General features: G+C 36.6%; 1 protein-coding gene across 1 annotated transcript in view; it reads right to left on the bottom strand.

The window, feature by feature from the left end:
* The window catches only part of SORCS3 (sortilin related VPS10 domain containing receptor 3), a 516,059-nt gene that overhangs the window by 232,299 nt on the left and 268,159 nt on the right, over positions 1-15,601 (bottom strand). Inside the window, exon 4 of the mRNA XM_063307802.1 lies at positions 868-1,026. Within this exon, the coding sequence (XP_063163872.1) occupies positions 868-1,026 (159 nt within the window). The remainder of the gene's footprint in view (positions 1-867; positions 1,027-15,601) is intronic.

Here is a 15,601-nt window from a genome sequence, read left to right as displayed (position 1 = left end):
GTGGGGAGGGGGATACACTAAACTGTATTATAGTCTCAGTGCTTCTGGGACCACCTCATTCACATCAAAGTAAGTGATTTCCAAAAGAAGAACTACTGAAGAGACTGTAGGTTTCTTCTACTACGCACTACAGATGATTAAGGGTAGTACACATTATAATAGCATAAATCCATATTGAGAAATGAAGTAGGGATGGAATCTACATAGTTCAAAGGAACAAGAGATAACCTATGGTCATAGCAGGAGGTGACCAGGTTGCCTTCCTGGGAATATTTAAAACCAAGCTCATATCTCGCCAGCCTTTCAGAACAAACTACTCTACTGGGTTGCAAAAATGATAATACAAGAGGTTCTGTGTGCCTTGCCCCTTGCATTTTTTTTTTCATCTTTGCAGCAAGCTAAACAGTCACTGCTACAGTTGCTCTATTTTTTTCCCCTTCTGTTTGACATTGTATTGAAAATATACCCAAGAAAATTTGGTATTGTCTTATGAAACCTGACTTGGTTGGGTGCCACAAACTAGGATCCTGGGTTCTGACATCAAAACAAGCAATTATAGTCCAATTAGCTTTACTTTTTTTGTGCAAAGCGGGAGAAATGAAGCAAGAATAAATGGTCCTCACAGCATCAGCAGGCTATTTGTCCACAGGAAAGAAAAATAAGCTAGGTATATTGATTTATCATGCCTGAATAATAATACCCAAAGAGAAACTCTGAAAGTGGAAACTTCCAAGTGCGGAGGAGGGATGTGTGGGAATAACATAATGCTCATTGCTAGTAGTATGTGTAATGCTAAACTATGATTTGATGTTGCATTTGAAATAGAGTTTGGGTATGTGTCCAAGTGGAAGGGAGAAGGGCATGTACCTTTTGGTCAATGCTGTATGCTAGAATCCAGTCCTCTTGCTTAGGATGGAAGAGCAGACTCTGGATGTAGAAGCTGAGTCGATATTTTTGATAGGTGGCACCTTCATCATTACTGATGAGTATGCTACTTTCAATCTCAGGATCACTTAAGAGCATTATCTATATAAAAAGAAAGCAGGAAAAGTTCAAGAAAGTCTGATAATCTATCTAATAGCAAACTGAAATTACTATCATGCATATACAGTATAACCCACATTTTATGTAAGATTTTCATACCATGAATTCTGACACCAAACCTCAATATCAGATTAAATGCTAAACAGGGCTTGGCAGTGCATCAACTGCAGGTGCCTGAGGAGATGCCCCACTCTTCAAATATCACTAAAATCTGATGGGATTTCACTTAGGAGTCTCAAAATGTCAGAAATCCTCATATGAGAAAGCTAAAATCGCACAACATATCTCTAAAAGATCATGAACATTTGATGCTGGCAAGGATGGCATAGATATCTGCTATAAAGAACAAAAGGTTGCCAGGCAGAATTATGTGTTAACCTCTTCTGAACAGATGAGTACTATTAAAAGAAATATAGATGGCATCATTTATTTATTTTTCAAATTTTTAGCCATACACTCCCAGCAAAGCCAGCTTACTGCATAAGAAGACTAAGACCAACACAATCATTCTTCATTTAGGATACAGCAAACTCCCAAGCTAGAACGAGACAACCATACAGATTCAAATTTACAGGTTTGTCCGACATAATCAGATTAATTTTACAATTCTATTTAAATATAACTCCTTTTCAACTCTAGAGATTTTTGCCCACATGCTTATCTATGCACAGTACAGAGAATACAGAGCACCATAAATGATTTGCCACTCTTCTATAAAATTGTTGTTTAAATTAAATGAACACTTTCTATCTCAAAACCAGACCATTCTATTATAAAAACAGTACGCAGCTATCAGCCATTCCTCCCACTGAGAAATGACCAGCTCTCAGTCCATTAGACTACACAGGGAAGAAAAAGTTGTAACATATGAACTTTGAAGACTATTAAATATACAGACTGAGGTGGCGGTGTCAGGAGGAGGAAGAGAAGAAAGGCAGCCATGAAAATGTGATTAAAGCTCCATCCATTTTTAATGTGTGACGCTGTCTTGACTTCTTTCACTATACCCCCAAACACCACTGGAGTGAGGCGTATAGTTGGCAGGTGATTCTTTTGTGTTTTAGTTATGACTTGTCTAATATCTGTAATAAAGCTAGCTTATCTAAGAACTTATCTTTGCCTGCTACCTTTCAAGTTCAAACAGCAATAATGTCAAGCCGAAATTGTACGTGAACAGTAACTAAGCCTTACACCTACTATGAATGTTTCGTGTCAAACATGATTTGCTTGGTGGTTTCAAAACTGACAGTGGTGTCTCTTGGTTTATATAAAATAAATTCACCAAAATATCAACATGGTAAATTCCATCATCCTGATAATTAAATAAGAATTTCTAAAACATTTCAAATGTTTATTTATTACAATAGTTACACACTGACTCTATGTAGTTCATAGTTAAAAGGCATTGCATTTAGTGAAAAATCAAGAAACTACATTTGCCAAATGGAAGCTTACTCAGTACCAAAAAAAAAGTTGAAAATGTATTAGATCTTGTCATTCTCCCATGAACTGTCTTTCAAATCTTAACATGCCCATGTAGGAGGCTGAAGATTTAGAGGCAAGAGAATGAAATGGCATGCTTAATCCTGGAGCAGTGGTAACTGCTGGTAAGTATCCCTTATTTACATAATGCTCTCTCTGGCATGAAAATCAAAGATTTCCATCAACCAACTTCAACTTTTATAGGCAGTTCCCTGGTAGCAGCTGTAGTCCTAACAAATTGCATCAGATTGTATGGAAGTCTTGGTCTGGGGGGGGGGGGGCACACCTGGATTAAAGTTGCCACCAGTGCTCTTACAGTAAGTTCCATATAATTGCTGGATATTTCCAGACAGGTAGATGCTAGACCAAAGCAAGATCAAGTTCCACCTGTCAGGACAGTAGATCTCCCAGGATCTACTTATTTGGTAGAACTCCACCTACCTATACACAGAGAGAGAGAGAGAGAGAGAGAGAGAGAGAGAGAGAGAGAGAGATACACCAAACCATGTTCTGCCTTTGTCTTTTTCTTAAAATAATATTCAAAAGCAAATTATTCTTGGGTTGGGTTTCTGTGTTTGTGTGTATGTGTGTGTGTAAAGATTCTTTTGAGGAAGCTAGATTTAACATGGGTGGGTAAATGTTTATGATCTTCAAGGAAAGCAGGTGAAACGTCTGACATAAAATTTATAATGTATGTCCATACACATGCATTGAAGTTCTGAAGTTCACACTGGAGTTCACACACAAGTACAAAAATAGTAGCACATATTGGTTTTTTGATCTGCTGCTTAGATGTGTGCATGTGTGTGTACACTGAAGGAGCCATCTTCACCACACTTTACTTACTAACTTTTTCACCCCCAAAAATCTGTGCTAATGGCTTGCTGTGATTTGGCTTTGTTTTGTCTTCTTTTTACTTTGGGTGCATTTAAACAAAAAGCAAAGAGGAACTGGTTGGCTAGCTCTTGGGAGTTTTTCACTTCCATAATATTCACAGTCATTTTTGCACTCTCTTCAGTACGTTCGATTGTTTATGGAAACATCAATGTTTAAAAATACAAAAAGACTCTATTCTGGTAAACCTGCTAGAATTGTCTGAGGATGCTTCATGGTTCCTATTAGTGATGAGATTCAGGATGTCAGTGTTTCATCTTCAAATACATTTTGAAAGCTCCACAATCAACAGGTCAAAGAGTATGCAGAGTATGTGTGTTTGTGTGTGTGTGTGTGTGTGTGTGTATTTCAGCAGGCCATCATTAACATTATAATTTCCGACCATAAATTTATATGTTGATTGCTTGCTTTGGTTTGGTGGTTCTTCTGGAGTTTCTTAGTTTCGTGTTGTTCATTTATTCTAAGATTCTGCACTGCATTCTGTTGAGATTTTTTTCATTTCAAAATGCAAAAAAAAAAAAAAAAAAACCCTACGCCTTCCACGGAGGGGGTGGGCTCTCTTTATGTACTGTTGGGCATTTTTCATGCAGCCCATAATGCCTTTTTGACTTGAAAGGCCTGCTCAAACTTCTTGGTTTTAACCTTAACATGTTTGAAGCAGTTTTTATTTAGTACTTCAAGTGAAAAAAGTAAAGTTGCTTTTTGAGCAAGGGATGACTCCTGACTGATTACTATTTTGTTCTGGATGCTAATGAGTATTGTTGATGTATATGTATTTATATTTAGAATATAAATGATGACAGCCAGAAAGAAGGGAATTTTCTATGTTCCCAGGGTGGAGCCTCTCTCTTACATAACAGCTAACTCCCTCCCTCCCTCCCTCCCTCCCTTCTTTCCTTTTCTAATAGAAACTGCAATTCTTTTCTCTTGTTATAAGTGTCCATTAGGGGAAAAAACCTTTCAATAATGGGGTGAAAGGAGACAGCATGTTTCTCTAAGGTTAAACAACAGATTTTTAAAAGGGGGGTTATATTATAATATTTTTAAAGTAAAACCCTTAATAAATGGATTGGAATTAGTTTAATAATTTAAGCCAGGAAGTTCTCTTGCCCTAGACAAAGCAATTTGTTAGGAAGGGTTACTTCTTCTTTGAGAGGTCAAAAACAGAGAGCTGGCTTTTGTCTCTTCATATTCTCTTCAGTTACCTAGACCTAGACCTCCAGGGCAAATGGTTGCTCTAAGCTCAGAGAAACCTAGGAGTTAGGATACAGAATTTTGGCTGCACTAGAACGCAGCAAAATGCTTGAATTTTCTGTATTTCCTTGCTGTCATCTAGTGATCAACTAGTCCTTTGCAGCCAAGGAGATTTTCTGCACTCCATTGCTTTCCAGTCAAAACACCTAAAACTGTTGGTTTTGATTTAATCAAAACAATCAAAACATTCTGGGTTTCCCTTCTACCAGATATGGATGGCTTGGAATGGGTTAACAGACCTTTAAGACACAGCGTGAGAGTTGTTGTTGTTTTTTTTGGGGGGGGGGGTGAAACAGCATACATTTTCTGTTTATGCACACTCCTAATTTTACATTTAAACATGACGCTGTTCGATCCAAAGATCATTTGTGCTGAGATATTCTGAAAAGAGTGAAAGAAAACATATTGTCCAAGAACTCATCACTATAAATAGAGCAGCAATTGTTAGGGTGTCTCCTTAAACTACCACTGCATAGTTGTGATGGTCTGTAAATTCAGTCTCAGATTTTTAGAGTATCTGCTCCATACATACATTTAAAATGTTCAGCAATAAAGGAGTTATTTCCCACAATTTATTTTGATGGTCATTATGATGGGACATAAGGAGCTATATAAAGTACACCTCTCTTTTTACTCAGTTCTTGTTCTGACCTCTGCAAATTCAGTAGGTGTTATTCACACAACCTTTCAAACAATAAGAATCATGTGTCAAATGATCAACTTGAAAATAAATAAGTTGTACTTACTATATGTTTGAAGTTCAGAAAAATCAGCTAACAACTGTTTTTCTTAAAAGATAGTTGAGATTTGAAGGAAGATGAATTCTAGACCATACTCAGTAGAAAATTCTGTACTTTTTCCATGTTCCAGTGGAAAAAATAATACAAACCTACCTTCAAATACAGTAGGATAGAGTAGGATTTCAAAATCATATTTGAAACTCTCAAGTATTACTTTGTGGAAAATTTACTTCAGTATTACCTACTTCTCAGGACCTTGGGGCCACAATGACAAAAACTCAGAATACCATGGAAATAAAATCTTGATCTTTGATTTTTTTTTTAAATTCCAAATGACTTCTATTTTGCACTGTAAAAGAAATGTCTCATTCCTAATCCCTATTTGAAAAATCAAGATTTTTTTTCAAGATTCCAAAAAAAAGTAAAGTCTAGTTCAGAACTTGTTTTTGTTTTCTGATCCATATATTCACATTCAGTGGATAAGAGAGACATCAGCAAGTTGCAATAATAGTATTTGCTCACATCTACAAAAAGATCTGAGAACAAAAGTTTGACATAAGATAAAGCATTCCAGAAGAAGATTACACTGAAAAGAAGGATTCTGCGGGAATATACATTTTCCATTACAATTTTCCACTACAATGCCAATGTTTTCAGATGGTTAGGGTTTTATTTTTCTTACAGATTCTTATTCAGTGTTTCAGGAGCTTAGTGCTAGTAACTTGCAGAAAGATACCCAAACTACAATGCCAATGTTTTCAGTGTTTCACTGTGAAGTACCATTGCTCCATATTGCCCATAGTATCTAGTGTTACAAAAAACATATCTTTTTGTCTCTAGCTTGTTTTGTTCCTCCAGTGTACTACTAAATGTTAATTTCCAGAAAAGACAAAAATACCATCATATGTACCTAAAATAGACTTAACATGGTTCAAAGACATCAGTTCATCATGGGATGAGCCAAGCATTGAATCTTCTATTTATTTACCTATTTATGTAATTATAAAATTTATATGCACCCCACCCCATAAGCAATAACTCTGGGTAGCTCACAATACAAAAAAAAATAAAAAACAAATAGAAATGCAAACAAACATAATAAGTACTGAATAAAAGTACCAAAACCAAGGGACACACAATCTTCAGTTACAAATTGACCAATATCGGGCTCCACCAATAATCCAGCCAATAACTTGGACCAAGTCCATGGTTATCATGTTAGCCATAAACTTCTGAGCACTTTTGACTCCAATTGCACACAAGGTGATGCACTTTCAAATTCCTGTTCCAACAGGAACCAGAGATGCATCCCAGCACACATGACCATCACTATCCTTTTACATCTGGGAGATAATTGGTTTTCATTGGTTTTCATTGGTTTTTTGTTTATTTGTTTCCTTCCCCCAAGGCTTGTTCATGTTTGTGGACTTTCTGGACCAGCTCTGTTAGAAGACTGAATTGTTTGGATGTGTGATGGTCATAGCGAGGCCAGACATGTATGCAGCTTAGAGGGAATATTGCCATGGGTTTGAGGAATATGTTAAAAATACATTAGTTGTTGTCACTGAGCTCACTTGTGACCACCTGGGACCTACCCTCAGTCCCACAATGTGGCAACATAATGGAAGAGACCTGGAGCACACCTACTCTGTTTGAACATACTGGACAGGCAGAAACAACAAGCAGGCAGTCCTCAAATAACCAGGCCCCCTGCCAAGAAGGGCTTTATTGGTGACACTAGTACTGGTAATTGCACCTGGGAGTTGACTGGTAACCAATGCAGCTTGCAAAACAGCAATGACACATACTGCAAGTATAATGAGAAGGGCCCATTGCTGTCTGCACTGCTACATTTTGAATGAGCTGTAGCTTGCAGATGGTCTTCAAGGGCAGCCCCATGCAGACTAGTTTGCCATAATCCAATTGTGATGTAACTAGGGTATGAGCGACTGTGCAACTGACATATGTGGACCTGTACAAAGGGCTTCCTAGCCAAAGCTACCACTTGCTCTTTCATCTGTAGCTGCAAGTCCAGGAAGACGCTAAAATTGTGCACTAGTCTCAAATGGGAAGTGCAATCCCATTGTAATGATTGCCTATTCCAATAAAAGGAGTCTCATCATGACACCCATCCAAAGACCAAAGATAAAAACCAAATCCAGGGGGCCCAAACAGCCACAGCCACAGCCACTCATTCTTATCAGGATTGCGCCTGTTCTTTCCCACCCAGACCCTAACAGCCTCCATATACTGGGTCAGTACATTGACAGTTTCACCCAGGCAGCCCAGGATAGAGACAAACTCCCTTACAAACAACAAGCATACTACCTCACAGATTTCCAATGATACCTTTACCATCAGTTTTGCATTTGAGCTATCCTTTTAGCTAGAGAGTGAAATGAATCTTCTTCCCCAAATTCTGTTGAATTCCGTATTCTACATTATCCTCTAGCAATGTATTCCTGTTCAAGATTCTGGGTCATCACTAAGCAATTTGTCAAATGAAAGAAATAGTCCTACCAGAATTCAAAACAATGCTTATACCAACTTCACTAATCCATAACATGTAAATGCTGACCCTGCATTGTTCAGTTCCTGATCTGTCCTAGTTATTAATTGTTATTTTTAATGTTAGCCACAATCTTAATAAACTATAATGCCTTCAATTGCCCATCAGGCCCTAGTTTCAGTTTGACAGCCTTCAATTTAATCCCAACGGAGCAATCTTGACAAAGTTATCATATAACCAACTTGGAAACAATCAATTTTATTCTAGATTTATGTTTGGAAACATGAAAAATTATCAGTCACAATTTTTTTTTTTCAGAAACCGTGTTACTGAAACTTGATTTTGATTGTGAATCAAAGATTGATGGACTCACAATCAGGAAAGGAAAGTGATGGGAAAGGGGGTTATCAGAATCCCTTCACCCTTTTAATATGGATTTTCCCCAGCAAAATAAAACAAAATCAAAGAATAAAGGCTTTTTCTATATAAGAAGATACTGCTTTACATTTTTCATAAGCTAAAACTGCCTAAGCACATTATGTGTCTTCAGTAAAGGATCCACCCCAATACTGATTTAGATTAATCTCTTTTCATTAACAGCCAATAAACAAATGCCAGCAAGAATGTGCATTGAGCATCAGCTTAGCACCATCATTTATAATTGCTAGAAGGAACACCAGAGTATTGTCAAATATAATGTATTGGTTTTAAAGATCTAATCATTTTCCATAATATTAGGTTAAATGGCAGCTCTTTATAAAGAAGAAATTATTTTTCATCTTGCTATTTTCTAGAACAGTTTCTTATATATTCTTTCTTTTTCTGTGGTTTAGGCAAGGTGTAGAGTTGTCCATTTCTGTTGGGAAAAATCTTGCAAAGTGCTGTTAAATGAAGTAAGACTTTTCTTCTAATGCTTCATTCCTGGCTGCAAAATTCTACCATGGAAGGTTAACAAAGGTACAATCAAGCCTGGGCACGTGAATGCAGTTTGAGCATGGCAAAAAGATCCAGCTGAAAAAGGAATAATATAACTATGTGGGCTACACTGAAATGATTGCAAAGGTTTGATTTCTTTGTTTGGCTGTTTTGTCAAAATTATGAACATTTTTTTTTAAAAAAATCTTTAAAGCATATTTCTTAAAAATATTTTCCTAGACCTTAATAAGAATATTAAGAAAACATAGTAGCCACACTGAAATCTTGGTATAGAATAAAGTATGATGCTGTATCTGCCAATGGATGTGAATCCCAGGGGACCACATTGAAGATTACTTAGTAAATGATTGATAGATAAAAAAAATTATTATAGTCACAGACCAAAATACAAGGGAATAATTGAATAGGAACCCACAATTTATAATAAAGTTAGCCATAAAAATATTATGAGCAGGAGACTTCAACATCCTATGTAAGTGTGATCATAATGTACTTGGCCATAAGGTGTCACCTAGACTTTAAACGGGGCAGCAGAACTTGAGAACTTGGACTGTGTTTGGGAGATTTTGGTTGTACAGGAGATACCTAACACAATATTTATCAGGATGTCCAGAAATAGTTCTAATCTTAGGCAATATTAAGTTCTTATACTTATCCTTATAAAAGATACAGTGATGGTACCAAGTCACAAGGGCAGATTCTGTCACTGTACTGATGTTCCTGAATCTCTCTTCCAATACCACTGAATGAAGAATATTCAGTTGGATGAGTAAAAACATCCAGCAGTGTTCAGGGAGAGTGAGTCACTCAAGACATACCTTTTGCTTGATTATAACCCAGTTCTATCAACAACGATGCGCGGGGTGGGGGGGGGAGACCATCCTGAAGCATTTTTCTTTGCTTTCACATTGTCAGGTGGTGGTAAAAGTATCAGCAATAAGTTCCAATGGAAAGAAAGTCATCTTCAATCATAGATTGAAGCTTTTAATTCATGTCCTGATCTCTGCTTTTAGGAAATCTACTTCCATATGAAAGGACCACACTGGGGACACAGCGGGCACCTGAAACATTTCTTTCCTCTGTTATAATATAAAATTTGATATTTCTTCCTGAGCTTCCTCTTTCTGCCTGCGTTTTGGTTTTATTTTTTAATAAGTGCTGTTTCACTGATTTTCCCTTCACTTGAGATTGAAGGGTTTTACCCACAGCTCCCAAATAGCCCAAATAACCTATGCCCTCTGCTGTAATGAATCCATTTGCTCATGTGGTGAATATACAGTGCTAGCAGACCATTGTATACTCACTGCCTACCATACCCCAAATAAAAACAGAATGAACTTTATCTTTCCTTTTTCCTCCAACAGTTTAGTTTAGGGTTTTATCTAATGAAATTCATCAAATTTTATTTAAAAATTAAATGAAATCTGGCATCATCTTCATTTCATTCTGACTTCCACAGCCAATACACTCATTCAAGATAATACTTCTGATGACATAATAACATTGTGATTAAACCCCTGCATATAGCTTGCCTCTGTAGCAAAGATATTGCTACAAAATGGCTGATCTAGATGTGCATTCTCTTCCAACAGTGCTCAAATCCAGAACTGGAGCAGGCTGGTTCTGAACAATTTGGCCTCCCCCTGAGGTGAAGCATATCCCCAATATGACTGTTTTAATTTATTTAAATCATATATTGCCTTTTCACCAAAAGTAACACTTATGACTGTTCACAGGTATTCTTCGTTCCTTATTTTGCATGCTTGTTCATTGCTTGTTCGCTTCCTCCTAGAGTGATTTCAGAAAACTAGGAATTGTGCAATATCACTAATGTTAAATTAAGGCTTCTGTTTTTTGTTTTAGATTATTTTAGCCAATTGGAACAACTCTTAAAACTAGAGTAGTTACCAATGTCCTCTCAACCCCACAAGAATTCTGGGAGGGTCGAAGGGGAAGGTTTTACATCCTAATCCCTACCCACCCACCATCAGGTTCAATATGAATTCTGTGTAATCATGGACTGAATCCATATTGTGTATATTATGAAGCTGTTATACCTAAATTGTCAGCTTTCAGAAAATGTATAGTGGAACATTATGATTCCTGCCATTGCTCTCAAAAGCTAGGTTTAAATTTTTTTATACTCCTGGATAAATTCTCCAATGGATGATGCAGATTGCTAATTAAACTACTAATTTCTCAATCTTTATCAGAGAATATATGAGATTGTCTATCACCCAGGGACAACATGGTTGAACCTATTCTTTCCATTTCTGGTAAAGACAGTTATTATAACTTGAAAATTAACATTAATAACAAATTTAATTAGTAGATATAAATCCAGCTTATTACCTTTGTGGAACATAATGATGTAATTGTTCAGGATGAAGTGCACTGTCCTATTATATATGGGTTTATGAAGCATGTGTTATAAAAGTACTTCAACCATACGGACTTTATACCTTGGCAGCCATTTCAAGCCAATCTCATAAAATCCATGTGAATCTTAAAGTGCTAAAGGTGACTTTGACTATGGTTATGAAATAATACTCAGCTGAACTTAAACAGCAAGCTTACTGCATTTGTTCTTTAATTTCCTTTTTTTAATTAATATTTTTACTTTTTAAAAAGACATTTTAAAAAAAAATTCAAATTGGATCTCCTGCAAAAAAGGAAGACAAATTTGTCTACAGTGTGTCAATTAAAAAAAAGTGCAAGCAGATATATTGCCCAAAGAGACTGTCCAAAAAATACATAATGTAAAACAGTAATACTTTTATTTATAGCAATAGACTTACAGTATATCTTTTTCAGAAATTAAAAAGATGCTTATACTTTTTGTTGGACTTTCCAACATTTTTTTAAAGGAACATGTAATATTTAGCTCTTTTCTATTTCCCTCTCTTAGAAAGGCAAAATAGGTCTTCCCACCTATTTAAACACATCACATGAAGGTGGGAATGACACTAGGAAACAATCAGAATACAAGGCTGAGAAGCTTACTCTGTGATTAAAGTCAAGCTTGAAGTCTCTTTCAAAGGAATTCTGGCTCCATTTTTGAAAGGTAGGATACAAAGGTTCTATTTAAAATATCTGTACTATTGCTGCTCTTTTTTATGTCACCAGAAATAATACTAGTCTCACTTTTACTAACAATTAACAGATAACTTTAAAATAAACAAAATCCAGCAATCACTATGAAGTACAAGTTTCAGGATGCCGCTACATTTTATTTATTTATTTACTCATTCATTCATTCATTCATCCATCCATTCATTTATTATTCACTCATTCAACTTGTCCACTCCACAATCAACAGGATTCTTGGTCGTTCACAAAAACATGCAATAGTATAATAAAATATAAACTGTAAAAAATACACCAAAAATGCATAAAACCATCCATCATATAACACTATTATCTCAGCCACTGCAACTTTCTGGAACAATTTGGGCTTTAACAGTTTCCAGAAGACCAATAATGTGTGGGACATCCTGATATCAACTCAGAGGCTGTTCCATATAATAGAAGCCCAGAAAAACAGCAATGGCACCCCTCAACCTTCCTCACATCATAATAGTGGGAGCCACAAACAGATATCCTGAGACACAAGGCTTGGGCAGGTTAATACTGGGTACAGGAAGCAATGCTGAGGGTACTTTGGCACAAAGCCATAACCACACAGTTAAGAGTAGGACAATTTATTTCTGACCTTACTCCCAGGAACTATGTTGAATAAATAAAATATTGTCTTCCAGTTGCTTGGACAAGTGCTGTTACTACTTTCATACCCTTCTGTTTCCTCAAAAATCCCCAAAGTGATTTCATGGGGTAGTAAATTGGTGCAGTGGAACAATTCAAGAAAGCCTTAAATTACTCTCTGTATGGTCTTATCAGTCACTGGTTTATGCTCTGGATTTGAAACACTCACCTATGATTGTATACCAAATAACAAACTCCTTGCAAAATAAAGCACCCATTCAGGATTTCAGTGCTTATACAATTCAGAAATTTAGCCTTCTTGATTAAAAAAATAAAATAAAATAGGCTAAGTTGCATAACACCGAAGTATCTCATTGCATTCCACCTTTGTGCTGAAGTATATGCCCTAAAGCTGTAAGCTAAGAGGATGTTATAGATTTTGTCTAATCTGTTCTCTCTCCCGGCAACTTGTCCCCCACCTCTGCTTCTCCTTTCTCTCATGTATTTGCAAAGAAAACTCTTTTGTGAAGCAGGAACTCATCTGTACAATGAAAAAAGTGGGGGAAACATAACCCTCCCACAGCTCTCACAGTAATTTCAAAGGCTGAATTGCTACAAAATGCATGTGTAACTCTCAAGAATGGCAGTTTATGTTCCACTTTGTTCCCACTATGTGAGCTAGATGAAAAGGCAAATAAAACGTTTCAAGAATTAATAACAGAATTTGGGAAGCAAAAGTTTACAATATGAAAGCTGACGCTAATGAGAAGTTCAGGCGTGGGCCTCAAGTTTATTCTCATACAGGGCAATGCAAATTCTACTAAGGGAGCTCAAAGCAATACATCCTCACCCATTTTATTGCTATATGATGGAAACAATTTAACAGCCTATCTTCACCATTTTTTCTACCCTAGTGGGAAAAAAAAGGCTCAGCAGTTGCTCTAACTTCTAGAATCTCATCATTCCTTTGCCAACAGTTTCAGTCCCCTCTCAAGGCCAAAATAGTTTTGTTAGCTGATTGTTAATCTATAGTTCCTATTCTTGATTAATACAAGAGAATAGGTTGTCATTTAGCAACCATGACTGGGACCAGCAACTTGGTCACAAGCAGTCGCTAAGTGAAACTGTGATTGTGCTTATGATCTTACTTCAGCTTTCCTTTGTTTTACAGACCTGTGAAGGTCATAAATGCAAGGACTGGTCACAAAGTAAATTTTTCATCACTGTTGTAACTGCAAATAGTTGCTAAATAAGGCAGTCACTAAACAAGGACCATATGGCTAATCCTTTTTTTAAAAGCCTTATAACTTAGTAGCCATCAGCACATCTTGTCATAAGTTACTTCAAGGATTAACTATGCACAGTGGCCTAATTTAGCCATTATGATAAGCCACAGTTTCTTTAGACATGGCTTAATAGTAGCCACCATTGCTTAGGTTCATCCAACACACTAAGCCACAAACCATGGTTTATAAATCAGAGTGGCTAGATACACACAATGTAATAAGCTATAATTAAATAAATATCATTGTAGTTTAGTGGAACATATGAACTCAGCCAAACTGTAAATGCCCTTCTTTTGTCTGTTCTGAATCTACCACCATTCCATTCAGCTTCACTGCCAAGGATAAATTCAAGTATTTCCCCCCTCCCTGCAAAATAATAATAATAACATTCATATGTGTGAAGACTTTTTTTTTAAAAGTAAGAACTGATTACTTAAGAACACAATATTTTAAAGAGACCAGAAGTGATATTACTTAAATTTAAAAATCTGTCATTCCATCAGAACAATGTCGATATCCCATATGAGTAAGTGAACTGGGTACCAACATTTTATTCATGGAATAAGATGAAAAAATCATTAGAACTTCTCCGCCCTCCACCCCATATGAACATGCTGCCTGTGGCTGCTGCTGAACCTCTGGGGATTTTGTTTGCTTGTTTGTCTAACTGAATTGCATTGTAAGCCACTTCAGATATTATAATGAAAAGCAACACAGAACTAATATTACAGAATATTTTAATGCATAATAATAAACATAGTACTCAATGGAAAAACATTTTAGTAGAAGAAACGATGAAGAGAGCAAAATGGCTTATTGTAATATTTGTCACTGTGGTCCTGCATGGCAACTGTATACTTTGGCATGCAGTGCACTGTAAATGCTACTATTTAAAAGATTACATGACATGAAAGTTCTTGGAATCCAAATCCAAAATCCTCCAGGCCACTCATTTCTCCTTTTTTGTGCATCAGAGGAGGAAACTGAAAGTCTCTGCAACTGCTACAACTATGATCAATGAGAACAGTCAGATCCAGAGTTATCTGTAATTAAAAAAATATATAGTTCTCTACATTTGGATCTTCCAAGGAACCGTATTATGTTAAATATAAAAGTATTAGCTTACTATATTATCCTGTAGTTAACAACAACAAGAATGTGGAGGGGGGATGTACATCGTTTTTGTTTTTGTTTTAATCATGTGGCATAGCAGTTTGGTGTTCATGCTGCTTTTTTTCTTGCTGGGAAATCCATGTGAGGTCCAGCAGCCAGATGTGTAGACTATTTAGCCGTGACAAGTCACGTTACCCGGCGTGCACCATGAGGAGGCTAGTCTACATTGCACTGAGTTGGGCTGAGAGAGAGTGACTGGCCCAAGGTCACCCAGCTGGCATTCATGCCTAAAGCAGAACTAGAACTCACAGACTCCTGGTTACTAGCCCAGCACCTTAAACACTAGACCAAAGTGGCTCTCCTGATGTACATGGTGATGATACCTGATACCTCCCTAGATAACCTTGGTGACTGTGTAACAACGAAAGTGATCTACTAGATATCTCAGTCCTAACTTGTTTGGGATTTTTTAATATTGCAATAATGGACCCTTGAATATGGCCTAGTAGCTAATTAATAGTCAGTGCAGTTGTTTTAGCACATAATGCATTTTGCAACAGCTGCAGCTGCTGGACCACATACCAAAGTAGCCATGCATTAAGTAATCCAAATATGAGATTACTAGAACATGGACATTAGTG

This window comes from Candoia aspera, chromosome 6 (genome assembly GCF_035149785.1).
Source record: "Candoia aspera isolate rCanAsp1 chromosome 6, rCanAsp1.hap2, whole genome shotgun sequence".
NCBI lineage: Eukaryota > Metazoa > Chordata > Lepidosauria > Squamata > Boidae > Candoia > Candoia aspera.
This window is presented reverse-complemented; position numbering and strand designations above follow the sequence as displayed.